This window comes from Oncorhynchus mykiss, chromosome 5 (assembly GCF_013265735.2).
Source record: "Oncorhynchus mykiss isolate Arlee chromosome 5, USDA_OmykA_1.1, whole genome shotgun sequence".
NCBI classification, from domain to species: Eukaryota; Metazoa; Chordata; class Actinopteri; order Salmoniformes; family Salmonidae; genus Oncorhynchus; species Oncorhynchus mykiss.
In genome coordinates, this window is record NC_048569.1 from 29070159 (window position 1) to 29097933 (window position 27775).

Here is a 27775-nt window from a genome sequence, read left to right on the forward strand (position 1 = left end):
ACACAACAAAATGGGGAAAAAGTTAAGGGGTATGAATATTTCACTCGTCATTCACCAGTGATTATCACTCTCCCCATAGTGGTGCAGAGGACAAACATGGTTACATCTGGGACCACCACCACATCTGCCTGGCGCGGCTGCAGCATAACATAGTGGTCAACTCTGTGGCCTTCAGCCCGACCGACCTGGAGCACAACACCATGGTGTTGTGAACTTAAGAGTTCCAGTAGCCATGTGCGACATGCACTCGCCCGTTACAAGCCTGCTAGAGTTGTAGGGAGACGATCAATATCCATCGTCGTATGGATGAAGCCTGAGCAGTAATGTGAAGCTGGCCACCTTTAGAAAACCCTGAGTAGATCTAGCTTGTTTGGTAGTATCCCCCTCTGGAAGTAAAGTCACACGGACTCACAGTTTTATCAAATGTATTTATTTTCACAACACCATTCTCATTGGTAGATAATGTATTGAGAAACAGGTATACTTTTCCCCCCTCCAATTCATTGTTATAGATACAATACATCTTCTATATAATCCCAGGACTACTCCATGCTAGATAGGCGTTTGAATTAACATGCAATCAAATCAAACACCTCAAAATGTTCCAATAAAAACAAGACTCTACAGCACAGAAGTCTTGACAGTCACAATCATGAGAGCATAAAACAAAATGACTCCTGCAAGATCAGTGCGACTTCCTTGGTTAAATAAGACAAATAAATCAATGGCAAACTTAAACAGGTAACTAACTATATTAATCAGAATTGCTTTCCTTTAACACATGCATATAATTAACATTACACACTGCTGTTATATTTCTGTAACCTGCCCTTCAACAATACACCTACATATGACTCTACCATTAGTGACAAAAACATACATAATCTACATTAACACATCAAATGTCTTTGTATATTAGTTATAGCTGAATAATGACCAACAACAACAAGTGAAGGAGATGTCCTTAAATAATTCTCATCCACTCTACACAAGATAGATAAGGTTAACCTGTCACAAGTATGACATTCAAAAACACTTAATTGTTCTATTCAATACAATTATGCTGGCATAATAGTCTGCTAACTTACCATTTATTTATGCGCTAGCTCAGTATAAATACTAATCTTGAAATTTGAGATAAAATATGCATTTCGTATTTGAAAAGAGCAGGAGCTTTCTCAGCTTAGCCTATAACATATAGTTCATATAATTGTTAGTTAATATACTGTATTTTATTACAGTATATTTAATCATATATCTTAATTGGGTACATGTCTACTGTGGCGTACTCTTGTACACTACAGCTATATAGGCACTGTTCATCTACCTAGCTAACAGAACTAGACTAAAAAGTATACTGAGGAAAGATACGATGATCGGTTCATCTGAGCCTCGAGCGGATCAAATCAAAATCTAATTGTATTTGTCACATGCGCTGCATACAGCAGGTGTAGACCTTACCGTGAAATGCTTACTTACAAGCCTTTACTAACATTGCAGTTGAGAAAAATAATTGTTAAGTAAAAAAAATATATTTTTTAACTAAGAGAGCAGCAGTAAAATAATAGTAGCGAGGTACAAAATATGTTACAAATAACACGAAAACACACACAATAGCACAATTGGTTAAGGGCCCGTAAAATCGGCAGCCATCTCCTCCGGCGCCATTCAGTCAAAATGGCATATAATGCTCAAATTAAGTATTGCCCATGTCTGCCTGAAGCTCAGGATAATGCAGAGGATGTGGTGCCTTTGAAAGGTCAATTAAGAGGTGTCAAATTTGGTCCGCTTTGCAGCTATTTTGATAATTCTTTGCCATGCTTCGTAGAAGACATTAACTGTAACAAACTTGATACTGCTTCAATTACTTTAATTCAAGGTAAAGCCTGTTGTGCACATGCACAGTATTATGCACCCACCTTGTTCAATGATTTATTAGGCTTTAAGTACAGCGCATACAGCATGGATGTGAGCAGTGGTGTGTATTCATGGATGCCAAGGAGCATTTGGCCTCCCTTGATTTTTTCTATAAAATAGCCAATCAACGTTGAGCTAAACTGAGTGAGATCAGCTGTGAATGGTCCTGGCACACCAAAAAAAAAAATCTCAAGGTAAGCCAGTTTGGATTTGGCTTCAGACCAATCACATCACATTAGAAGCCAAACATCATTGACAGAAAACTTGAATTAATTGCATCCCATTGTGTCGTTGTCCCCCAGTGGCTAGCTAGCTAAAATTGTCCCATTCCTAAATTAGCAATGGATAGAGAATTGGACTTGTGGTTTACTTAATTATCCGTACTGGCCAATGATTATAATGGGAATTCTGATCCAACCATAAATTCATTCATTGTGTACCTGGCCCGAGAGGATGGAAGTTCAACATGTAGAAATGTTAGGCTAATGTTAACTAGCTGGCCTGGCGCATCATTGCCAATGAAAGGAAGTTAGGCTAGTGAACTAGTATTTTAGCCAGGTAGCCTTGGACAACAAAAAACATTTTTTAAAGTGTATGACAGAGTCATAGATCGTTTAGGCAACAGGAAAGTGTAGGATGGCATTGGCGTTTCTAGGGTAGGGTGTAGGGTGAGTCAACATGTTTTTCTACTTGCGGTATACTTGTGGTATATTTTAGTTGTCACTGTATTAGACTAAGAATAGGTGATTAGATAATGTTGAAATGGTGCTGGAATAGTGGAGGCAGCTCCTGTTTTCTTTGTGACTTGCGGTAACTCAGTGGTTCTAAATCAATAGTTGTTTCGTAGTCTGAAAATGACAGAAACATTAACTTGCTTGATCATGCTGTAGGTCATGTAACTGTTACATGCAATATCTTTTGTGGACTTCACCAGACAGAGGTTGCTCTCCTGTTTTGTGATGAAAAAAAGCTGTGGTTGAATTTATTCTGCTACTGTGTCTTCTTATTGTCTCGGCCTTAGGCCTATATATATATTACGGTGTCAAGGCATATGAACTAACAGGTTATAGAGCAAACAACGCAATGATCACAACATTGTAAGTATTCAATCCCCCCCCCCCAGTGATTTTACCCACGCACCGCTACTGGATGCGAGTGCACAACTGTTTAAATGGGAAAGCGTACTTATGTTTTTGGAATGCTCTAAGCTACTTAGTTAGACCCGTTGCTCCTCAAGGAGCATTTGCCATCTATGATCAACTAGTATAATTGTACTGTTGCCCCCCCACAATTTATTTTTATTTTTAAAATATTTTTTTTACAGATTGCGCCTGCTAGTCTTACGCGTAACCTAACCCATCCTCCTTTATCCGGGCTTGGGACCGGCTTGTAGCTTTTTTTGAGAAAGCACTAGGCGGAGTTTATGGAACATTTCTTTAATATAAATTACCGACCTGTGGGTTTTGCCATTTAAAAAGTTGTGCCTGCTCACATGATGAATGGGCAGGATCGCCAACACATCCTTGTCCATGTGTACAACAGGTGCTACCTCAAGTAAAAGCAGTTTCACAACTTGACAGTGTCATTTTGGCACGATCACGTCAGTGTCTCCAAATTAAGAAATATTGGAAAATATAATAGAAATACATAACGTGATTTATGTGCAATGAGCCCATTTGATGACCAATTTTGACAAGCTCTTATTGCCTTGCATTCAAAAAAAGTCACGGCATCCTCTGCATAATACTGCACTTCTAGTAGTCAGAGCCAGCACTTGGGTTGGCCATATCACTCACCCTATTTTTCTCTGTTTTAACCAATTGAAAAGATCTGCTAGCAGAATTCATTTTCATTCCAGTGCCTTCAGCCAGCAAAATAAACAGTGTCTATGATATACTTATAATAATAAATATATGCATTTTATTATAATATTACTTATATCATGTAATTTTCAGAAGTTATATATATATATTAGTCTGTGTTTTGTGCCTTTGTGTAGGGGGCTTCCACAGCCTCTTACAAGCCTGTGAGGTCTACAATGGCCTTGATGAAAATGGTATCATCCCTAAGGTAGGAGCTCTTGCCTGTCAGTTTAGCTAATGGGCAGAAGAGTGGGCAGCCACTGGCTATGTTCATCTCACTGATTGGCCGCTGGAAAGAGGTGGAGCTGACATCAGGTCGGAAGGCGTCAATAATATGCTCCCTGTTATTCTGATCCAGCAGCATCAGAGTCACCTATAGGGAAGAAAATGAGTAGGGAGACTTCATATTTTGTTTGATTTATAATGCAGTCGGTTGTAGTTAATTATGTTAGACATAAGTAACATCAGGTTAATATGACAGATGGAGTTGAATAAGGAATCAGAAAGGTAGAGAAACTCACTTTCTGACTGAAGGGCCATTTGAGCAGAGCGTCACACTTGCCCCTCATCACCACAAAGAAAAGAGAAAGGTGTGTCCCTCGACCTGTTCCATCCCCATTCAGATACAGTCTTAGACACATCTTATAGCCATATTTACTGGAATAGAACGCTGTGGGGGAAGATAAACTTCTTTAGACAGGCCCTCGGTATCTGCCTCTAACACACACTCACAAGGAAAACATGAGTGCATAAATGTGTATTGGTATGGTATATTTACAATACAGTAAAGATACGCAGGTGTAGAGAATAAGAATCAGCGTGGATCTAACCTGGTGAGAACATGGCGGGTGTTCGCCCGGCCACAGCGTCCTGCCGGCGGCGTGAGAAGTCAGCGATCTTCCAAACAAACACACCGTCAAAGGTGCAGAACTGGAGCTCCCTCAGAGTCTGGTCTGTCTCGGCTAGCTGTAGATCCCGCATGGTGAGAGTACGCTCTAGTTGACGCACCTTGTTGCTGAGGTTCTCCATCTTGTCCTGGTCTAGTCGATGTTGTCGCGAGAAGGCCTCTAAAGTGAGAGAGCTCCTCTCTACTTCTCTGTTCAGTACACACACTATATTCTCCAGCACTGTCACCTGCAGGACCACAAGGGGAGACCAGAGAACACAATGATTACCAATCCTACACTATGAGTTGCTGTATCTTCAACAACTTCAGATGGACAAATATTCAGGTAATCTATTATAGTTAAATAACAACACGGTACATGTAGGACGCCAGTCTGTTTCATAATTTACCAGCTTGATTATCATTGTCACACAGGAGGAGGGACAACAACCACCACATTTGGACTGCAAAATTTAGACAAGCTAGGAAACTACAGCAGCTAGCCTTCCTACATAGCAAATATCTGCTCAAATGAGACCCACCTTATGGTCAAGGCCACTGGTCTGTCCAGAGGCAGCGGTTCCGCCCCCAACTGTGGCTGCAGAAGCTGTGGCTCCCTCCTCAGGAGCGCGGTACAGGCCAATCCCAGAGTCCTCCTGCCACTCCCCCAGCCCCGGGGCCTCCGGACGCTGCAGCCGCACCATAGACGTCGCCAGGATCAGACGCATGTGCTCCACGACGTTCGTCTGCTCGTGGTCACTGTGTTTTCCATTATCAATCTGCGGTGACACAACACACGGCCTTTAGCACACCGAGTTAACTAGTCTGTTCGATACTGTTCAGTGTCAATTTCAGATGCCCTTCAATATTGAGATTAAAGCTGGAATTAAATTGTAGAAGGCTGCACATAAAGATAATTTACTCTCTACAAACACTAGATGTCTCTTTTGAGACATGGCTCTCTTAAGGATGTGTCCAATACCCAAGGGCAGATCTAAAGCAGAGATACACTGAACAAAAATATAAACGCAACATGTAAAGTGTTGGTCCCATGTTTCATGAGAGTAAATAAAAATTATCCTAAATTTTCCATACTCACAAAAATATTCTCTCAAATTTTGTGCACACATTTTTTGTTTACATCCCTGTTAGTGAGCATTTATCCTTTGGCAAGATAATCCATCCACCTAACAGGTGTGGCATATCGAGAAGTTGATAAACAGCATCATTACACAGGAGCACCTTGTGCTGGAGATAATAAAAGATCACTAAAATGTACACTTTTGTCACACATTACCATGCCACAGATGTCTCAAGTTGAGTAAGCATGCAATTGGCATGCTGACTGCAGGAATGTCCACCAGAGCTGTTGCCAGAGAATTTAATGTTAATTTCTCTACCATAAGCCACATCCAACGTAGTTTTAGAGAATTTGGCAGTACGTCCAACCGGCCTCACAACGTGTATGGCGTCGTGTGGGTGAGCGGTTTGCTGATGTCAATGTTGTGAACAGAGTGCCCCATGGTGGAGGTGGGGTTATGGTATGGGCAGGCATAAGCTACGGACAACGAACACAATTGCATTTTATCGATGGCAATTTGAATGCACAGAGATATCGTAATGAGATCCCGATGCCCATTTTTAAGGCATCTGACCAACAGATGCATATCTGTATTCCTAGTCATGTGAAATCCATAGATTAGGGCCTAATGACCGTATTTCAAATGACTGATTTCCTTATATGAACTGTAACTGAGTAAAATCTTTTTTACAGTATGATAGTCATCTTTGCACCCCAACAATGGGCAAGTTTATCTTGATCTACATGGCTACAAATATAGGCATATTTATTTGACTAACAAATGAGGTCATAGGAAGGTCAGGTCATAGGAAAATATAAACCTGTTCCCTCTATGACAAACAAGAAACCAGTACTAAAGAGCTGGCTTGGGACATTATGTTCAAAGATCATCATATAGATAAGGTTTTATCTGATTAGATATAATTTATCTTCTACACATACCACAGCCTTGCAGCCAACCTCACTGAATGGACATGCAGTCTTAGACTTGGCACAGGATCTGCTGTGATCTAGAAACTGAAGGGAAAGAACAGAAAGAGAAAGGTCAGGGTTATGAAGATGAATGGGGGGCAAACCCTGAAATTACCCACCATATTTTAAAATGTGAAGGTTGACAGTTGAGGTTATTTTGATCTAAGTTCAAAGGTCCAACTCAAATGGAAAGTGCAACTACCTTTTAAGTTGTGTTATGAGAAGACTTTGTAGTAAGACTGACTTCTACTAAAGAGTGATAAATGATTAACATAGGCCATTCTGTTCATGCTCTGGCCTCCCACGTGAAAAAAAATACTACAGTATATTGTAGTATCACTATATACACTGTAGTTTTTTTGCAGACTTTACTGTAGTATTCACTATAATGTACAGTGAATACTGTAGTATTTGCTGCAGTGTTTTGAAGACATTAATTCAAATGTTATTTGTCACATGCTCCGTAAACAACAAGTGTAGACTAACAGTGAAACGCTTACTTTACAGCCCCTTCCCAACAATGCAGAGAGAAAGATATTACTGAAGTACTTACTATTGTGTTTTGCAGACATTACTGTATTCTGTATACTATAGTCTTGCTTAATTAAGTTTTAAATTATTTATTTGTAATCTTGTCGTTACTTTCTCCTAGAAGAAACTTACTGGACAAACTAAAAAGAGCAAATTGTCCATAACCTGTATGTAGGTAGGACTGTGGTCTGAACGGTTAAGTTCCACGCTTCTGCTCTTTTCTATAACCTGTAGGCAACACAATATATGGTCTATACTTGGCATGTAGGTTTTTCAGTAATGGGTGGCACACATTGGGAAATGGGGGAGGGGACCCACAAGCAAATACAGGTTCCATTGATGACTGACTGGCACTCGTCTGGAAACCCAGCAATTGACTATGTTGTTTACATATCCTTTCTTACTGCCTTGTTTTTTTGTTACTACACGATCGAGGGATACTAGTGTGGACTATAGGATTCTGCAGTATACTACAGAATTCTATAGTAAGTACTACAGTATTCTATAGTAAACTGTATTATTTTTATGTGGGCTATTCTTGGCTAGGCAATAATGCATCCTTATTGAAAGCAGAAACAGTATGGCACCAACAATGCTATAAACTAAGATTAACTGACCTAAAAATTAAACTAAATTACATTTACATTTTAGTAATTTAGCAGATGCTCTTATCCAGAGCGACTTACGGGAGAAATTAGGATAAGTGCCTTGCTCAAGGGCACTGACAGATTTTTTACCTAGTCGTCTCGGGGATTCGAACCAGCCCACCGCTCTTAACAGCTAGGCTGCCTGAAAGGTCAGAGATACAGTAGAGCATAGGGCTGTGCGGTATACCGTATTTTACTATAGACACAGGTATTTATGCACAAACCAGTTTGGGTTCTTACTTTACCTTCTATAACGGCATTTGACTGTTTGGTTTGTTAAATGTGATACGCCGTGTGTAACGTCCATTTTTTCCCTCCACTCTCTCGCTCTACATGCCACTTTCCACACAGACCTAGTCCCACCCCGTCACTCAAGAAGCGCATTTGTTGTAGTCTGCATGGTCAATGCAGCACATGCAACAATTTTGATGACAACGATGTTGTTTTCACTTTGATCTTAATTTAAATCCACAAGCGTTCTATAATTACAATATTAGTTTGTGTTTATTACATCTGCAAACAGCTAGTTTGTAATTTCTAAGCAAGTTAAGATAAATCGTGTTAGCCACTAATGCTAATCGCTAGTTAGTACTTTTATTAGCTAGCCAGCTAAGCTAGCTAATACAGCCTTATACCAGTACTAGTGGAGGCTTAAATCAGCATGCGGTTTGTGCAACAGTATCTAAAACAAAGAGGAATAGGCAAAGCATGAATATGTTGGCTATATGAATAAAGACTTAATGTAGACAAAGAATATAGGGTCCCCTAGGAAACACTGAACATCACTTTGGTTCCTACCCTGTCACAACTCTTCCATGATATTTTAATTTGTTGTCATGTCAAGCAACACTTATTTATATTCTAACTATTTAATTATAATAAACATTCAATTTCCTTGATTCCAAAAGTTCACCCAAGTTTTTTTTTTTTTATCTAAATCACAATTGCAACATTTGGTTTCAAATAAGTCCTAGTATTTTTGCCCATATCGTGGCAGTGGGGAAATGAGTGCAGGAAATGCAGAAATGGATGGAAATGCAGGAAATTATTTTAGGTTGAAGTTAAAAAATTGAACAGTATAAAACAATCCGAATGGAGAAATACGCATTGAAATCATTTAGAATATAAACTCAGCAAAAAAAGAAAGCCCCTTTTTCAGGACCCTGTCTTTCAAAGATAATTCGTAAAAATCCAAATAACTTCACAGATCTTCATTGTAAAGGGTTTAAACACTGTTTCCCATGCTTGTTCAATGAACCATAACAATTAATGAACATGAACCTGTGGAATGGTCGTTAACTGTGGGACAGTATTGAGTAGCTTGGATAAAAAGGTGCCAAGAGTAAACTACCTGCTACTCAGGCCCAAAAGCTAGAATATGCATATAATTAGTAGATTTGGATAGAAAACACTGAAGTTTCTAAAACTGTTTGAATGATGTCCGTAAGTATAACAGAACTCATGAGGCAAAATCTTGAGAAAAAAATCCAACCAGGAAGCGGGAAATCTGAAGTTTTTCAAGTCATTGCCTGTCAAATATACAGTGTCTATGGGGTCATATTGCACTTCCTAAGGCTTCCACCAGATGTCACAGTCTTTAGAACCTTTGAGGCTTCTACTGTGAAGGAGGAGAGAATGAGAGCTGTTTCAACCAGAGTCTGGCAGAAGGCTATGAGCTGATCACGTGTGCACCCATCAGAGGTAGCTGCGTTCCATTGCATTTCTAAAGACAAAGGAATTCTCCGGTTGGAACATTATTGAAGATTTATGATAAAAACATCCTAAAGATTGATTCTATACATCGTTTGACATCTCTACTAACTGTAAAATAACTTTTGACATTTCGTCTGAACAAGTGATCGCGCATTACGCATTTGGTTTACTGGGCTAAACGCACAAACAAAAAGGAGGTATTGGGACATAATGATTAACTTTATCAGACAAAACATACACAAATGTAACATGAAGTCCTGTGAGTGCCATCTGATGAAGATCAAAGGTTAGTGATTAATTTAATCGCTATTACTGATTTTTGTGAGCCCTCTCCTTGGCTGAAAAATGGCTGTATGGTTTTCTGTGACTAGGTGCTGACCTAACAATCGTTTGGTGTGCTTTCGCCGTAAAGCCTATTTGAAATCGGACACGGTGGCTCTATTTACAAGAAGTTTATCTTTAAAATGGTGTAAAACACTTGTGTGTTTGAGGAATTTTAATTATGGGATTTCTGTTGTTTTGAATTTGGCTCCCTGCAATTTCACTGGCTGTTGGCGAGGTGGGACACAACCATCCCACATATCCCAGAGAGGTTAAGACACTAACAGCTTACAGATGGTAGGCAATTTAAGGTCACAGTTCTGAAAACTTAGGACACTAAAGAGGCCTTTCTACTGACTCTGAAAAACACCAAGATCGGTAGAGCCGAACATCACACCTGCTGGACAGGTACTGGATGGCGGCAACAACAACTGCCCGAGTTACACCAGGAACGCACAATCCCTCCATCAGTGCTCAGACTGTCCACACTAGGCTGAGAGCGGCTGGACTGAGGACTTGTAGGCCTGTTGTAAGGCAGGTCCTCACCAGACATCACCGGCAACAACGTCGCCTATAGGCACAAACCCACCATCGCTGGCCCAGACAGGACTGGCAAAAAGTGCTCTTCACTGACGACTCGCTGTTTTGTCTCACCAGGGGTGATGGTCGGATTCACGTTTATCATCAAAGGATTGAGTGTTACACCGAGGCCTGTACTCTGGAGCGGGATCGATTTGGAGGTGGAGGGTCCATCATAGTCTGGGGCGGTGTGTCAAAGCATCATCGGACTGAGCTATGTGGTACCCTTCCTGCAGGCTCATCCTGACATACTGCTCGTTCTGTGCGTGATTTCCTGCAAGACAGGAATGTCAGTGTTCTGCCATGGCCAGCAAAGAGCCCGGATCTCAATCCCATTGAGCACGTCTGGGACCTGTTGGATCGGCGGGTGAGGGCTCGGGCCATTCCCCCCAGAACTGTCCGGGAACTTGCCTTGGTGGAAGAGTGGGGTAACATTGCAGAGCAAGAACTGGCAAATCTGGTGCAGTCCATGAGGAGGAGAGGCACTGCAGTACTTAATGCAGCTGGTGGCCACACCAGACACTGACTGTGACTTTTGATTTTGACCCCCACTTTGTTAAGGGACACATTATTCCATTTATGTTAGTCACATGTCTGTGGAACTTGTTCAGTTTATGTCTCAGTTGTTGAATCTTATGTTCATACAAATATTTACACATGTTAGGTTAGCTGAAAATAAACGCAGTTGACAGTGAGAGGACGTTTCTTTTTTTGCTGAGTTTGTGTTGCCACCCTAGTCCCACACTACTCAGAAAGCACATTTCAGAACTTTTATTAATCAAAAACATAAAGTAGCGTCATAAATTTGAAAAAAAAACATATGATATTTTGTCCATATCGCCCAGCCCTAGTAGAGCACAGACCTTTTCCCGTGGGATCTTTTTCTTTCCACAGTCCTTGCACTGCATGGGAAACTTCTGGCAGATTTCATCATGAGCCTGTAACACATGAGAAGTGGCGTTGGTAAGAGAATATCAGTTCATCCCAGAGTGTAAGGAGGACATTCCATAAGCATCTCATTACATTTGTTGGCCATTGGTGTTCTCCAGATAAGCTCCCTCACCTTGATCTGCTTGAAGTTGAAGGAGACTTTGCAGTACTTGCAGTTCAATGTTCTTTCTTCACATTCTCTCTCGTTATGCCTCTCTTTTTCACTACGCAGGATGAGGACCTGGCAGGCTTCACATGGTACGTGCTCATGCTCACACTTGCCCTCGTGTTGTGCCTAGAAACAAAAATAAAGAGACACTATTCAAAAAATTCATCACATGCAGCCCAGATTGTAAACACATGGACACAAGCTTTGAGAGGAATAATGGTACATGTTACACCACATTTGAAAACCCCCAGAACCAAATTGAGTAGTTTGACAGTGCTTGTTAGATTTTGTGCACAATGAGGTTTAGTTCTGGGTTTTGAGATTATACCGTAAAGGACAGTCATTCCTTATCAGACTTTATGTAAATTCCTCAAACAAAATGGAGTGGCGTTATTACTGGTCTTAGAATTTACATTGAAGTTGAATGGTATTCGAATTGTAGGTAGGTTTAACACCTGACATTTACTTATGAGTGTACCGTGGGAGGAAATGTAGTTTACAATGACTGTAAACTTGTGCATAGATCCCTTTCCTGCAGTCAAATGACCTGATCACCCTCGAGTGGCCTCATGGGTGGAATGTTATTATTAATGTTCATATTATTATTATTTTTTAATTATTTGCTGAAAATCCTGTGTTTCTATATCAAATGGTTTTGCTATATTTCATTCTTCTGTGGTATATAAAGTGTAATAGTGGGATGCACCCCAGTTAGCAATTGATTGTGGTTGTTGCAACAGTTGAAGCAGTTTGTTGCACCCAGCAGATAAGCAGGCAGTTAGGGACGTTTTCAAGTTCAAATACAAACATCCCCCTCTGAGCGGGAAGCATGATAAGAGTGTGGGGTCTAGGAGTATTTGTGAGGATGTGCAAAGTAAGCCTTTGTGTCTACTAACTAAAGTATTTGGCATTCATGAAACGCAAGCACAAAACTGCTGCACAGTTCATGCAGTAACAAGCAAATTATAACTCAACATTTACTGTGTTTTGTTTTTCTTTGTCTCATCTCAAAAACATGTGGTCGGGTAAAGGAGGGTGGGTTGGAGAGGGTGTATGGCAATTCTGCTCTGTGTAATCACTCCTCTCTGAGCATCAGTGGGAGCAGCAGAACTGGTGAGTACACATCTATTTTCTTCATTTCGACCTGGGACTAACCATACAGGCATGGCCCACTGTAGGCTTCTATGACTAACTCTTACCATAAACAAACCCAAATATAGCTCCACCCACCACTAACTTTAACCAGCATCAACATCACTCCCTGAATGGAAAAGTTTCAGCTAAACTTCTACCCACAGCTTGGAGACATACATGCACCCGGTATCAATCATTACCCAAAACCCCCTTTTCACTGCATTAGCATAGACAAGAATGTCACATAATTGACAGGCTTGACAGCCCTTTTATAACCCAAAGAAGCAAATACAACACTCTGACCAAATAAAAAAGGAAAATGGCCTTTTAAAACATCCCCCAGGCTGACATGTCTTGTATTATACAACAGTACATGTTTTTTTAACCTTCAGCGCTGTAGGGCAAAGTTCATTCCTCAAAAATATACTTCCCTCCTGTTTTTAAGGCACTAAAGTCAAAGGACATTGAGATGTTTAGTATAGCAGCCAGTATCACTATCATGACTATTATTGCTAAACATTGTACTGAATACTGTAAACATGGTTAATCTAGCACAGGGAGACTTCGGGACTTTCCACCTCATAGTGTGCCAGTCAAAGCATGTAGGGACTTTCCAGGCTGAGCCTCAATGAGACAAAGGCATCCTGTTTCAAACCAAAAGTTCAAAATATGTGCCAAATCAAGCACCACAAATTTAATAGTAAACCTACAGGTATGAATTTAAGTCCTTACTATACCTCATATTCTTTGATGCAACCTGTCCAAGAGCAGCCCCCATTGAAACATTTGGCAGGCAGGCTGGCGATTTCTCTACCGGCTGCATTGTCTGGAAAAGCCTTGGGGGAGGGGGGGGGGGGGGGGGGGGGACGACAAAGAGTACTATAATTACATAGCTGTCTGGTTCACTGTGAGCTGTCTAGACAATGTGGGGTATGGTTGAAGTATGTGGTTGGTGCCTTGTGAAAATGACATCTGGCCAACTACCTAAGCAGGGGAATATCCTACATAGTTCTTCCCCCTCAAGTTTCATTTTCTCCCGCAAGCTTCGAACTGTAATGAATCGGAATCTTGTGAATTCACCAGGAGCAACATGAGTCACCAGTGATATTCTTAGAAGTCAAATTAATGGTACAAACGCTTACCTCATTGCTATTGAGAATGGACTGGGGCTCCTCGTATATCTCCTCCTGTTGACAGGCTTCACAGGGCTTGGGTCCAGAGCTGATGGGAGACATACGTCATGGGATTTTACAGTTAAACATGATTTCAGTGGATTAACCTCACCGGATCCACTACCAGCATCTCTGATGATCACCAGTGGGATATAAAGCACAGGGCTAAACTAGAAAGATGAATCATGTAACTATGTAGCACTTTGCAAAATACAGGTCACTTTTGTTGGGCAAGTCATGTCAAGAGAGGGATAAAAATAGGTGATACTCAGATCTACAACAAGACAGTAATAATAGGTATTAATAACGCTAGAATTAGAGAGCACGGGCAAGACATACAGTACAAGGACAGGCGCATCAGTATGCAAGGCAACAAATTACCTTCCACGTACTCCTTCACTCATAGCTTTTCCCAGTACAGATTCTATGATTTCTTTACATTTCACAAGTCAGAAATGTCCAGTCTTGAACATACATCCAATAACCTCACTGATAATCAGGTGAGAAAATCAGGACATCCTGTAACTACATAATGCTGATGCTCAACTCCATTCCATCTTTCAATTCCACTGCACATTTTTTGACTGGAGCTCACAAATTAAAAAAGGGGCAAAAACATTGTAGCAGCATGTGAATTATAAAAAAAATCCATGATTCCACTTCTCTTTAAAGGACTAAAAGTGTGTGACAAAAATGTAAGATCATTGTTAAAAAGGGGGAATCACAGGAAAAAAAAAAGGTGCACAAAGTTAAAAGAACACCAGTGTGTTAATGATCAGATTAACAAACATAAATAATTAGGCAGTGTGATATGGAGAGTAAAAACTCTGGTGAGTAGACATCTTGAGTAGTAATCAGCAAGAGCAGCTTGATCCAGTGTTACCACCTCCAGAGCTAAAATCCATTCCAGATAATCCCAGTGGAGGCTGGACCTGCATTAGTGTTGATCATCTGACAGCACTACCACACTCCCACCGCAGACAGACACACAGTCCATGATGGCTCATCAAGTGGAAGGGTGAGATGCTGATGGGAGCAACAACAACGCCACAGAGAGACGCTGCAGTACTGCAACTACAGCAGGACAAGGTGGGGTAGAGCAGCATGCTCAGTGAGAAAGGGTTTTTAAAGGCGGGGGAAAGAGCAGTGTTTGCAGAGCCACAGAGAGTGGCTGAGGTGAGGAGGTCCTGTTGTCTACCTGGTGAGCAGTTTGAAACAGTGGACACAGAAGCGATGTCCACACTGAGCCTGGACCGGCTTCCTCAGGACCTGGTGACACTGCTGGCATTGGTACTTAGTTTCCATGGAAACAGCCAGCACATTCTTCGGGATCCCTTGGAGGGAGGAATCTAAAGAGGGCAGGGCCATGCTCCTCCATCAACTTCTGATACAGCTTCCTGTGTAAACAAACATCAAACACTTATGAGTAGATAGATCAACTGCAGCGAATCCCCCTACCCCCTCCCAGGCCACTGCAAGTTTAGGCTAGCTACAGAACTCAAAACAGTTATGTTAATTCATTTGCAGCTGTTGCACGTGGGATGCATTCACAGTTGTGCACCCCCCTAACACATCCACATACAACTTCAGCACATAGTATTACGAGAATAATTTGTATACTATCAAAGGGTATAGTGATGTCCCTTCAAGACATCTTGTGAAAGAGAAATAAGATGTGAAAGAGGATGTATTGTGAAACCGATAGGCCTACCAACTGCCAGTTGGGTAAAGTAGAATAAAGGCCATTGTAGAATGAATACACAGGGTCTGGCTTGTGGGTTGCTTTGTACAGAGGTAAGAATGAGAAAGCATTTATCAAAACTTGTGATCCAGCATGTGATGCATGTTTTGTCATATGACACAGCTGGGAAGAACTAGGCTAAATGTGGGTTGTGATGAACAAAGCTGTGATGACAAGTGCATGACTTGGGAGTAAGGTGCAACAGACTACAACCCTATTTCATACAATATACCAATGGTGACCTGCCATTAAGGGCAGGTGGGGCTCTTGTTATTAGTTTGTATATAATAATTGAAAAATAGAGCATGTTCTTTTGGCATTAATTCATGTCACAAATCAGTTTGCAAACAACGTTTTTTTTAAATAGTTGTAATTTTTTTTTTTCTTAGAGCCGCATAAACATGGCCTCGTTCTTGAGTAAGGCAGCACCAAAATACAGATGTTTTCAGCCCATCTCAGTGCTTACTGTGGTGGAGGGGCAGCCAGCGAAAATACAGAGCGTAGGCGTTGGTAATCTTCGCCATGATTGGCTCAGTGTTCTGTCACTCATGGGGACACTGCAGAATCTACAGGGCGAGCTAGGCTGTTCAAACACCCTTGGGTGTTGCCATAGATTTACATTAGAAGTGCCTGTCCAAGAAGGCCCAAGGTCATTGGCCACAGATAAAATGTCAAATCACGTAATAGCTATCCTAGCTTTGATTGGACTGATCATGTCAACATCATATTTTCAAAATCGTCGCTAGCAAGCTAGCTAGCTAAACAAGCAGTGATCATCATGAATCACATCGACATTCTACTGGCAAATCCTTTTCAATTCTTGTCAAATGAAGAGAAAGTATAGATAAAACGTATCGGTGCTCATCGACCATAAACATTACACAAGTCGGAAATCACAAATTCAACAATGAGTGGTTTGGAAGGAATAAGTGGTTAACTGCGGGTGTCGCAAAGCAATCCCCATTTTGCTTCGCCTGCCTGCTAGTCGATGGAGAGGGTGTGTGGTCCAAGTCTGGGTTTAAGGATTTAAAACATCTGTCTGAAAAGTTCTCTTTTCAAGTTTAAAAGGATAAACCTCTGTTGGTGTCCATTGAAGTGCTGAACAAATAGGCCTACCTCGTCGCAGCTTGTTTGCTTGCACTTGCTTATACTTTGAGCTAAGCGTTAATGAGAACAAACATTATGAAATTTACTAAACATAAATGTAATAATGTTTGTGTATTGTTCAAAAGTCACAACTCATGTCGGCATTCATTATTATTGAAGGAGAATTGCGGTTCTTATCGAGTTACACAAATCCACAAGGTGTCAGTAGAAACCATATGAACTGTTTCGCTGCCAGACAAGGCCCCGCTGATAGCCAGGTGTAGCGGTGGTAAGTGGTGCTGAAGGAAAGCGCCACTGTTGGGACAGCTTTATATATGCCCTAACAGTTTGTGGGCACCGTTTGTCACTGTTATAGTGCAATTAATGTATTGTTTAGTGTTGTGTAGTGGGTTTGCTGGCATGCATCTATAAAAATTGGGTGAAATTGCCCCACCAAGATTTACATGCTAAAATCACGACAGCAATATATAACATATAGCAATATATAACATTGTAAATGCAGCATTATTACAAGTTTTAGGCTTGCTTGAGTCTCCATAGAAACCATATCAGTAAGACAGGCCAAGCGGAGAAAAGATGGCCTGTGTAAAACAGAACCATAAAACACATTACTGGTATCCTGGAGACCATAGCGTACCTAGGGATTTGTTCTCCCTAATCAGTAAACAATTGGTAGAGTCAGGTAAAGAGAGTTTGCGGTCTGTGGCAATTTATCAATTCCTATACAGCAGAGAGTGACCACCCCACAGCAAAGGGTTTGTCACACAATTTACCGATCCAATCAAACCAGCTAAGTAGATGCAATGTACAAATGACCTCGACTAACCTGTACCCCCACACATTGACTCGGTACCCTGTATTTATTTTGTTGTTACTACTACAAGATGGCACTCTTTTTACTTGAGTAAAAGTAGTCATTTAATATAAAATGACTCAAATAAAAGTGAAAGTCACCCAGTAAAATACTACTTGAGCAAAAGTCTGAAAGTATTTGGTTTTATATATACACTTAAGTATCAAAAGTAAATGTAATTGCAAAAATATCAAAAGTAATTGCTTATATTAAGCAAACCAGAGGGCACAATTTTCTTGTTTTTCAAATGTATTTACGGATAGCTAGGGTTACACTACAACATGCAGACATAATTTACAAACAAAGCGTTTGTTGTTTAGTGAGTCCGCCAGATCAGAGGCAGTAGAGATGACCAGGGATGTTCTCATGATAAGCGAGTAAATTGGACTATTTTCCTGTCATACTAAGCATTCAAAATGTAACAAGTCCTTTTGGTGTCAGGGAAAATATATAAGTAAAAGTTGTCTACAATATAAATAGTAAAGTACAGATACGCCAAAAACAACTTGAGTAGAACTTTAAATTATTTTTACACCACTGCTCATAGTGCAACTTTGCAGCCCCTCCACCAAAAATAAAGTTAATCAATCACGTTCCTCTTTAAGTTCTTCATCTTTCCAAACCCTAATTTCATGTACTTGTTGGATAGGGTGAATCACTGGCTCTTGCACATGAGGTACATGGTCACTTTGTGGATATAATTTTGACAGTAGATATCTATTGTCTTGGCCAGTTTGCTATCTGAGAAAGATTTATCCAATGAAACTAATGGGAGGTGCCATATACAATCCATAACAGATTTGATTTCTTTCAATCATTAGCACATCTATTTTTATCAACTTTAGTTTCTCAAAATGTTTGGCAACTTGGACCATCCAGTGATGGTGGGTTGATATTCAACAGACCTCTGATCATTGGTAGGCTATTTCGTGTAGGCTACAATAAATACAGAGGATCTCAGAATTGAACCAAGGTATGAACGCTCTGGTTTTGAATCACGGTTCTCTGTGCAACTCAATAATCAAGACCATATTAGCCAAGCTCTGGGATACTCAGTATCTCCAGGACAGGCCTACTCATCACAAGTGTCCCAGAAAGGAAATTCCCACGCTAAAGGGGCGCAATCTCACAGTCCTCAGCTCCACACCGTAAAGACGTAGCCTACTCAAGAAGCACTGTCAATAGGCCTCCCACTGACCCAGTAAAGCCAAGGCATTTCTAGATCCGGGCCGAGGTGAACGAAGCCTACTTCTTGGTCTCACAAAGGCAGCAGCGATACACTTAGTCATCTGCTACATCCTCCTTCTCCCACAGCAACACCAACAGCCGGGCAGAGCCTAATCTCTCCTGGACAGATGGTAGTAGCACCTCTTAACAGACAAAGGGATGCAACAACTAACGAGAAACGTTCCATGCAGCATGCAACACTCGAACAGAGTGGAAATAAATTCCAACTGACCAGGGCGCCAATAAAACGTACGTCTAGGTCTATGGAAGGCAAATAGAGATGCACCAAGCCATCAGATGCACCTTTGCTGCATATGCACTGGGTCCCAATAGGTCTTTGGAAACAAGGACCTAAGAAGATCAACGAAAGTGGCAGTCCATGAAGCAGTCTGACTCCACACACACACACTACTGTTTTACATTTTTATTTAACTAGACAAGTCGGCTAAGAACAAATTCTTATTTACAATGACGGCCTATTCCGGCCAAACCCGGACGACGCTGGGCCAATTGTGTGCCGCCCTATGGGACTCCCAATCACGGCCGGTTGTGATACAGTCTGAATTCGAACCAGGGTGTCTGTAGTGACGCAGTGCCTTAGACCGCTGCACCATTCAGGAGCCCCAGCGCAGAGATGGACACCCTACCACTGTCACATCCGCCACTCGAGGCCCTGAACATCAGATGCTTTCACACAAGTGCACACTATGGGAGAAAGGTAAGAGAATTTGGAAGACCTAATGCAGTCTCATAGTGCAGTGTTTAAATAAACCACTAGGAAGCTAGATTGAAAACCAAAAATCTGTGTTCAAGATTGTAAAAAGGAAGTACTTGTACAAATGACAATTGTCAGTCTATGCTATATTTGACCGGCAGATGGTAGCTTTTATGCCTTTCCCTAACCCTCACTGAAACTATATCCAACCTTAACCTAACCTGAATTCCTAAACCTAACCCGAATTCCTAAACCTAACCTTAATTCGTTTCAACCCCCTATACCTAAACTTAATTGTTGTTCTGCAGGTCAAATTTCCACTTCCTTTATGCTGCATTCGTGACATCTCGTAAATACAAACATAGGACTGGGAAAAATCCACTTGAATGCCCCTCCAACTCGTATTACTTCTGGGAAACCTGTCTATCAAGATGCGTTTTAGTGCTCGTTGGAGCTTCCTATTTCTTAGCTGTGATGTCGGAAATAGGACTTCGTTTCATTCACATGGTTTTTGGTCAGAACAATTCTTCAACAGGTAACATTTTCACAGGCTTATAATAAAGTTCACTTGCTTGTTTAACATTGACAATATGGTCAAACTAGCTACATTACCCATATTGTAGTTGACAAAAACGGACGTGGTCATCTTTTGGTTGAAAAAGGCAGTTAACCCACTGTTCCTAGGCCGTCATTGAAAATAAGAATTTGTTCGTAACTGACTTGCCTAGTTAAATAAAAGGTTTAAATATAAATATATATATAAAAAACGTCACAACTCGGCAACAACATTTTCTCAGTTTCCCCACTTGAAATTCCAGCCTGTAGGGTCGTTCTAGTGAACTAGGAACTTCCGATAACTCATAGCACGTAAACACAGCATCTTCTCTGTGCTCCAAGTTACCCACTTGCAGCTCTCTGACATCATATCATGTCAAAAAAAAGTTGTGTTAACAGAAATAACAAAATACAAATTGTAATGTGTTTAAGCTTTTGAACACATGCTTAAATTGATTTTTGTACATGCATTTACATTAATGGCTGTGATCATTTTCTAAATTGATAGGTAAAACTGTTCTGTAGCCAGCTAGACAATGTAACCAGCACAGAACAGATTAGGCATGTGCCGTCTTGGCAGGTCATTCAGCTAGCTAATTATTTATTTATTGAAACTTCTAATGTACTGATGTGTCCTTTCATCTTCCGTTTGATTCAGAAATCAAAAGCAGCTCTGGATATACTTATGGGCAGAAAAAAAAAGAGCAAAACAATCATAGCTAGCTTTTTAATGACCTCTATCCTTGATTGTATTTCCCACTTAAAAGCACATTAATATACAAAACTCATTACGACATAACTGGTAACTACAACCTTCCCACTTGGTCATGAACGTAGCATTAGGACTTGCTTCCATTCAGCCACAAGAGCATTAGTGAGGTCGGGCGATTAGGCCTAGCTCGCAGTCAGCGTTCCAATTCATCCCAAATGTGTTCAATGGGAGGTCAGGGCGCTGTGCAGGCCAGTCAAGTTATTCCACACTGATCTCAACAAAGAATTTCTGTATGGAACTCGCTTTGTGCACGGGGGCATTGTCATGTCGAAACAAGAAAGTGCCTTCCCCAAACTGCTTTCACAAAGTTGTAAGCACAGAATCTAGAATGTCATTATATCCTGTAGCGTTACGATTTCCCTTCACTGGAATGAAGGGGCCTAGCCCGAACCATGGAAAACCACCCCAGATCATTATTCCTCCTCCACCAAACTAAGGTTGGCACTATACATTCTGGCAGGTAGAGTCCAATGGCGGTGAGCTTTACACCACTCCAGCCGACGTTTGGCATTGCGCATGGTGATCTTAGGCTTGTGTGCGGCTGCTCGGCCATGGAAACTCATTCCATGAAGCTCCCGACGTACAGTTCTTGTGCTGACATTGCTTCCCTAGGCAGTTTGGACCAGGGCAGCTCTAGCAGGGCAGAAATTTGACACACTTACTTGTTGGAAAGGTGGCATCCTAGCATGGTGCCACATTGAAAGTCACTGAGCTTTTCAGTAAGGCCATTCTACTGCCAATGTTTGTCTAAAGTGATTGCATGGCTGTGTGCTCGATTTTATACACCTGTCAGCAACAGGTGTGGCTGAAATAGCCGAAGCCACTAATTTGAAGGGTTGTCCACATACCTTCTTTCTATATATAGAAAAGCACAGTCTTTTTTGTTCTAGTTTCATGAGGAATCAGCCATTACAATTGTGTATCATAAGTCCAAACGGGAGCAAGGTCAATGATATTATACTGCCAATGTAATCAATACAATAAGATAGTCTTATCAATTGTGACTTCACGAAGAGAATTTGAATGGCATAAACTAATGAATATGCTGCGACATTGACCCTGGAAAAAAGTAAACAAGATTGCCATTAAGTAATTCTCAAGTAGAGATCCATCCGACATTTCGAGGTACTGTAAAGTTTAGGTACGTAATATATATATATATATATATATATATTTCTGCCGGATCAAAAAATACGTATAAACAGTAAAGCGGATCTTCCTACTCTGTGCTGCACCCGAAATACGCAGCCATGTTTAGGCAGGCATAGGCTAAGATCGAGTCTGAATTCATGCTCAAAAATGTAGTTGCTCTGTGTATGAGTCATCGTCACAATCATTTAACTGCTAGCTAAGTAACCCAAGTGTTACACTCACCAATACGTGCTTCAATGTGATGTTACTGGAACATTTGTAATGTAACTTGCAAAGCTGTGCGACAAAAACAACAGTTACACATGGGCTAAACAAACGTACAGCCGATAACACAACATGATGTCTCAAACACGTATCATGAAAGTCATGTTTTTGTTTAGTTAGCTTTTGGAAACGTTAACTTGAGCACATAACTTTCCCTAACATCACACTTAACGTTATACATTGTAATATTTGATTTACCTGATATAGTAGGATGGCTAACATTCGATATTTGCTGATGCGTTGTCTTCTAGCCAAGATATGAAATGCAACCATAATTGACTGTAGCACATAGAAGGCGCACACACAATAGTTCCATTATGAGTGACACATTTCCAGTCCATTTAAAATTAACTCATTATTCCCTTGCCCTTTTCAACACTCTTTTAACCGTCATGACACGTCATCACGTCCGCTTCATTTTTGGTAAAAGGCGCCTGTGCCAGCCAGCGCATAACAAAGAAATGTTGCGTTCACTCCTCGTTTCAAGTCGAAGAAGCACTGGTAGGGGTGCGTTTATGTTCGAAGGTATGCAAGTGAGACTGTATTGTAACTAAATAACCATGGACAATATATATTTCGATAATTAGAGAATGATAATGTATTATTTGTTTTATTTAGCTATAAGGTCGTATAGTAGCGGTTAGCGGAGTGTACCACAACTCCACAGTAGGGGGTTCTCCATTATATCACTTCACAGAACTACGGCTAATAAATAGGGCAAACCAAATTGGTTTTCCCCTACTCATCTGTAGATCTACTGCGCAGACTAGACCAGGGTTTCCTCAAGCAAGACACATCACAACTACAGCTAGATGTATTATACTGCTCAAATATTAGACTATAAATAGTACCTTATTATATTTATGCTAAGATTTTGGGATCGTTTACTTTATATTCGTATTCTTATTTTATTTCTTATTGTTGTAGCATTTTTGAGAAGGAACCTGCAACTATTCATTTCGTTGGGCTATGTATACCGTACATATCCTGTACATACAGTACGACTAATAAAACTTGAAACAAGAAGTGCTCAGAGTACTTTTCCCTGAAAAAACAGGGATAAAATTAACTAAATGGAAATAACTGCAGCAATGCCAAAATACCTATAATGGAAGAACTGTTTGACAAACAGTTTTGCAATTTTATATTTTGAGTGTCTACAATTAATTTTGGCCTCACATTGTATTCTTAAAAATGTGTAGGGGTTCCCTAGAAAAGGGTACAGTGGGCCGAGTACCCCTTGGACTAGACTCGGTATTGATTACCTATTCATTGTCATATGATCTCATGAAGCGCAAAGGAAAAACTCCTATCACAACCCACTGGGCACACACTGGTTTGTTACATGTGCCAAATAGAACAGGTACCTTAACCTTAGCCTAAGGTACCTTAATGTGAAATGCATACTTACAAGCCCTTAACCAACAATGCAGACTTTTCCAATGTAAATATTTGTTAATAAAATACAAATGTAAGAAAAATAAGTGACACAATAAAATAACAATAACAAGGCTATATACATGAGGTACCGGTACCGAGTCAATATGCGGGGGTACATACTATTCAAGGTAATTGGGGTAATATGTACTGTACATGTAGGTAGGGGTAAAGTGACTATGCATAGATAATAAGCAGCGAGTAGCAGCAGTGTAAAAAAAGGGGTCAATGCAAATAGTTCGGGTAGCCATTTGATGAACTGTTTAGAAGTCTTATGGCTTCAGGGTAGAAGCTGTTAAGGAGCCTTTTGGACCTAGACTTGGCGCTCCGATACCGCCTGCCGTGCGGCACCAGAAAGTACAGTCTATGACTAGGATGGCTGGTGTATTTGACAATTTTTTGGGGCCTTCCTCTGACACCGCCTGGTATAGAGGTCTTGGATGGCAGGAGGCTTGGCCCCAGTGATGTACTGGGCCATACGCATTACCCTCCGTAGCACCTTGCGGTCGAATGCCGAGCAATTGCCATACCAAGCGGTGATGCAAACAATCAGGATACTCTCAATGGTGCAGCTGTAGAACTGTTTGAGCATCTGAGGACCCATGCCAAGTCTATTCAGTTTCCTGAGGGGATGTTGTTGTGCCCTATTCATGACTGTCTTGGTGTGTTTGTACTAGGATAGTTTGTTAGTGATGTGGACGCCAAGGAACTTGAAGCTCTCGACCCGCTCCACTATAGCCCTGGGATCGTGCTCGGCCCCCTTTTTCCTGTAGTCCACTATCAGCTCTTTGGTCTTGCTCATGTTGAGGTAGATGTTGTCCTGGCACCACACTGACAGGTTTCTGACCTCCTCCCTGTAGGCTGTCTCATCATTGTTGGTGATCAGGCCTACCACCGTTGTGTCGTCGGGCAAACTTAATGATGGTGTTGGAGTTTCCTGTAGTCCACTATCAACTCTTTTGTCTTGTGTTGAACCGTTGAATTACGTTGAACTAATGTGGAATAGATGTTGAATTGGCATATGTGCCCAGTTTGAAGGTGTTTACTGGAAACAGAGCACTGGAAACCACCTGTGGTCCCATGATCTCTCAGTACTAAGGTCACTACAGTATTAATACCATGTCCTGATGGGATGTACATGTGTACTCTACTGTATGTCTGATGCTGTTTGGTGTCACCCACAGCCCTTTGTGTCCGGCAGCTTCACCATGGCGTGGACTCTGCAGACGTGCAGTATGACGGACTGTACCCAGGCCACATCCCCACCAGCCCCATCCAGAAAGCACTGTTGGCTGTCGGCTCCGGGGTGGCAGCTCTGCAAGACCCCTACAGACATGGTGAGAGGGATGCCCACTTCCAGTTGTGATACTTTCATATGGTCATTTTGCATCTGTAAGGAGTTTGGCATGCTTAACTGTTCTTACAGAACATGTGGGTAGGCTGTGTTCACTGTTTTACTTTCCTTTCTTTTGCATTTGAAACTCAAACTATTTGAATGCGTTTCATTACGCACAGTACACAATACCATGCAGGGTTATTTAATGGTTGTCATTTGTCATTTAGATCCCTAGTTATCAAGGTGTGGAAAACACTGACATTTTAGAAAAACAAGAAACTAAAAGAGTCATAGGGAAACTATGTCGTAGATGTTATTTTGATTTAAACAAGTCCTTGAAATATAAATTATTCAAAAGGGTGAGAAATAACTTGAAAGTGACTCTTGGTGTAACATACTGTACTGCATTATCTCAATAAAAAGTACCACATTTCTCTTCACTGTAAGCCGTGTTCCCCATGTAGACATGGTGGCAGTGCTGGGAGAGACGACAGGACACCTGGCCCTGATGACGCTTCGGGATCGAATGAGAGGAGACCCTGAGGGCTATACCATTCTAACGTATGCCAAAACTTCTGCTGTCTATCTCACTCTATGTTCACCCTGAAATATACATCTCTATGATTTTAAATAAGTTGTGTGTACAATTGCTGGTCTGTGAATGCTCATGTGTGCATGTTTCACCTATTTCTGTGTAAGTGAGCGCCCACGGATCAGACTATCCACATTGGATCTGTCCAAGATGGCTTCCCTTCCAGATGGATCCTTTGGGAGAGAGTACCTGCGCTTCCTTGAGGACAATGTGAGTTTGTGAAGGACATAATGGATCTCTTTATAGAGGAAGCGTAGTGGTTATTTGCCAATCCCTCTACGTCTCTCTTTCTCAGAGGGTGACCCCTGACTCGAGGGTGAACGTGAAATTTGTAGATAATGAGGAGTTGGCGTATGTCATGCAGCGGTACCGAGAAGTCCACGATTTACTGCACACCTTACTAGGCATGCCCACTAACATGCTGGGTGAGTCTGGGGAAAGGGGATTCACTGAGAGTATTGGTATTAGTGTGTTTCACTACATGTATTTTCTTTCTCACTTCCTCAAACTCAGGTGAAGTGGCAGTAAAGTGGTTTGAGGCTGCTCAAACTGGCCTGCCCATGTGCATCCTGGGAGCAGCGTTGGGACCGCTCCGTCTGTCCACAAGGTGCTGCCCATCAGGCTCTCTTCTTATTCATACTGTATGTAGTAATATAAACCAGGGGCCTTTTCAGGAGACTGACTGTCTGCCATGTTGAATAGGAAGTAGTCTTGGCTCTACTCGTTACATTTCTGCAATGTTTATTGAATACATCCCAAGATTTATCTGTGATGTCATCAGTTTCCAGGAAGTTGTACTGTATATTCTAAGGGAGACTGGTGGTAAATGGAACATACACTTTCTGGACACCTCTGATATTTGGTAATCAATCACACACCTGAGCAGCACCCTGAGGTGTAAAGAGAACTGACATTTAGGTGGATGACTTCCTTCAGGGAACTAAGACAATATAGTTGGTTTATTTGCAAGTGTCACAGAGCTAGTTGAGCTAGTTATATTCAACACACTGTAGTTATTGACTGAAAGGAATGGAATTCTGTCTTCTGAAAGAATTACAGTTCACACGTATTGTTTTTCTGGAAGGGAAGTCTAGTTTCCTTCCTGGCTGAAAAACATCCCCCATGTGTGTGGAAACTAATACTTACTGAAAGTGTCATCATGATTGAGTATTGGCTTTGACTGTAAATCATTTCTGCTCTGTAATACAATAACCATTGACATCACAGTCTGGTATTTGTAGAGTGATGCAGTTATTACGGCCTGATAGTTTCCTTGTGCCACTCTCGCAGTCGTCTGGAGCCCTTGGTGACGTCCCTGGGACCGTGGGCTGTGAGGAATGGCCGGCAGGCCCGCTGTGTCTTCAGCATCTTCTACGAGCGCCGCTGGGAGCAGAGTCTGGAGGACCTGAGAAAGGAGCTGAACATCGAGCCTCCCCCGCTCACCATCACGGCCACCAGCCAGAAAGCCACATTAGATTTGTAGCACTGACCTCGAATGTCAGAGGTCACTGTACAACCAGATGGGACAGAATGCAGGGACTCTTTGGAGGGATGTCATACAGTAATTTAGGCATTGTATGTGGACTGACTGAGTCATAGCAATTGTGTCAAGCTTCCCCCATGATTTCAAGTGAAGGAAGAAAAGGCCAATATTCACAGTGGGTGCAGAGGATCACCAGAGGGCTGGATGCAATTTTCACCATGGCACAGATACACATAATTATTTGAATATGGCACATATTAGTCAATTATTGCATTCTATCCATGCTACCTGAGACATGAAACAGACAAGTGGGAGGGCATGCAGTAGGGCATACAGATAGGTTAGATCGTATTGGTCACATACACATGGTTAGCAGATGTTATTGCGAGTGTAGCGAAATGCTTGTGCTTCTAGTTCCGACGCACAAGCATTTCGCTACACTCGCAATAACATCTGCTAACCATGTGTGTGTGACCAATACGATCTGACCTGACCTATCTGCATGCCCTCCCACTTGTCTGTTTCATGCCTCAGGTAGCATGGATATAATGCAATAATTGACTAATATGTGCCATGTTGGAATAATTATGTGTGAAGTATCACCACGGACCGTGCCATGGGGAAACT

The 27775-nt window shown here is 41.4% G+C and overlaps 2 protein-coding genes across 5 annotated transcripts; one reads left to right on the forward strand and one right to left on the reverse strand.

Moving 5' to 3' along the window:
- Positions 1–414: 414 nt before the first annotated feature.
- On the reverse strand, positions 415–22689 carry traf2b (Tnf receptor-associated factor 2b). Of its 2 annotated transcripts, XM_021602372.2 has the most exons (12): positions 22499–22642; positions 22259–22312; positions 15113–15311; positions 13885–13963; positions 13480–13578; positions 11573–11734; positions 11373–11447; positions 6689–6763; positions 5208–5444; positions 4610–4913; positions 4301–4449; positions 415–4152 (listed from the first exon to the last, which is right to left on the reverse strand). In XM_021602372.2, exons 3-12 carry the CDS (start codon positions 15280–15282, stop codon positions 3934–3936), a joined length of 1569 nt encoding a protein of 522 aa, XP_021458047.1. In that variant the 5' UTR covers positions 15283–15311; positions 22259–22312; positions 22499–22642; the 3' UTR covers positions 415–3933. The 2 variants fall into 2 exon arrangements, with proteins under 2 accessions (XP_021458047.1, XP_021458045.1); XM_021602370.2 differs by lacking the exon at positions 22259–22312 and having other exon boundaries at positions 3741–4152; positions 22499–22689.
- Positions 19367–27184, forward strand: coq4 (coenzyme Q4 homolog (S. cerevisiae)). Of its 3 annotated transcripts, none has more exons than XM_036977216.1 (7): positions 19367–19560; positions 24922–25074; positions 25538–25634; positions 25773–25875; positions 25961–26090; positions 26179–26272; positions 26956–27184. In XM_036977216.1, exons 1-7 carry the CDS (start codon positions 19527–19529, stop codon positions 27146–27148), a joined length of 804 nt encoding a protein of 267 aa, XP_036833111.1. In that variant the 5' UTR covers positions 19367–19526; the 3' UTR covers positions 27149–27184. The 3 variants fall into 3 exon arrangements, with proteins under 3 accessions (XP_036833111.1, XP_021458049.2, XP_021458050.2); XM_021602374.2 differs by lacking the exon at positions 19367–19560 and adding an exon at positions 22602–22825; XM_021602375.2 differs by lacking the exon at positions 19367–19560 and adding an exon at positions 22602–22801.
- The last annotated feature ends 591 nt before the right edge of the window (positions 27185–27775 follow it).